Genomic DNA, 836 nt, shown 5'->3' with positions numbered 1-836 from the left:
CCGGGGCAGCGCTGGGGGGCGCATGGCGGCGGGCAGCATCACCACACTGCCCGCGCTGCCCGACGACGGCGGCGGCGGCACCTTCCCGCCGGGCCACTTCAAGGAGCCCAAGCGGCTGTACTGCAAGAACGGCGGCTTCTTCCTGCGCATCAACCCCGACGGCAGGGTGGACGGCGTCCGCGAGAAGAGCGACCCGCACAGTGAGTCCTCCCCTCGGCCCGACGGCGCGGCCTCCCCCTGCCCCGCGCCGGGGTCAGCGCTCGTGTGCGGGGACGGAGCGGGGCAGAGGGCGACCTCCTCGGGAAGCGGCGCCTCGGCCCGGTCGTCCGGCCCTGAGGGCTTGGGTTCAAGGACCCTGAGGCTCTGCCGCTCCCCCTGCGATGGGTACAAGTGCCCTGTCTCCGCTGCAGTAACGCTCCCCTCTCCCCCTGCCCTTCTCTCGTGTACGGACGTTCTCTGGTTCGGCTGCAATAAGACTGTCTTCAATGCATACAAGGTCTCAGTTTCGAGTACAATAAGACCATCTCCCTCTCTAGTGTATGCAGATTCTCTGCCTTTCTTGTTTTTTGGGGGTTTTTTTTGGCATCTGTAAAATTGACATCACGATTCCTGCTTACTTCAGACAGCCGGGTAGTGCCAGGTCTACTGGGCTTGTGACGTGACGGGGTTCTTCACTTCTTTTTGTCCCCTTTTTTAATGCTGATCTATCTCCCTTAATATTAAAGGAGAATTGAGGTTCATTTGGTACGGAGACTTGTACCTCTGTCCCTGAACAAATTTCTCCACTTCTCTCTTTCTCCTCTTTAATGTATAGAAATTTCTGTCTCGGTTTTTTT

General features: G+C 58.6%; 1 protein-coding gene across 1 annotated transcript in view; it reads left to right on the top strand.

Moving 5' to 3' along the window:
* Positions 1–6: 6 nt before the first annotated feature.
* The window catches only part of FGF2 (fibroblast growth factor 2), a 97,958-nt gene continuing 97,128 nt past the window's right edge, over positions 7–836 (top strand). The window contains exon 1 of the mRNA XM_019522057.1: positions 7–200. Within this exon, the coding sequence (XP_019377602.1) occupies positions 23–200 (178 nt within the window). The 5' untranslated portion in view covers positions 7–22. The remainder of the gene's footprint in view (positions 201–836) is intronic.

Source organism: Gavialis gangeticus, unplaced genomic scaffold (assembly GCF_001723915.1).
Source record: "Gavialis gangeticus isolate Ggan-Ray unplaced genomic scaffold, GavGan_comp1, whole genome shotgun sequence".
Classification (NCBI taxonomy): domain Eukaryota; kingdom Metazoa; phylum Chordata; order Crocodylia; family Gavialidae; genus Gavialis; species Gavialis gangeticus.
The sequence above is the reverse complement of the archived record's forward strand: the minus strand, read 5'-3'. Positions and strand labels throughout refer to the sequence as shown.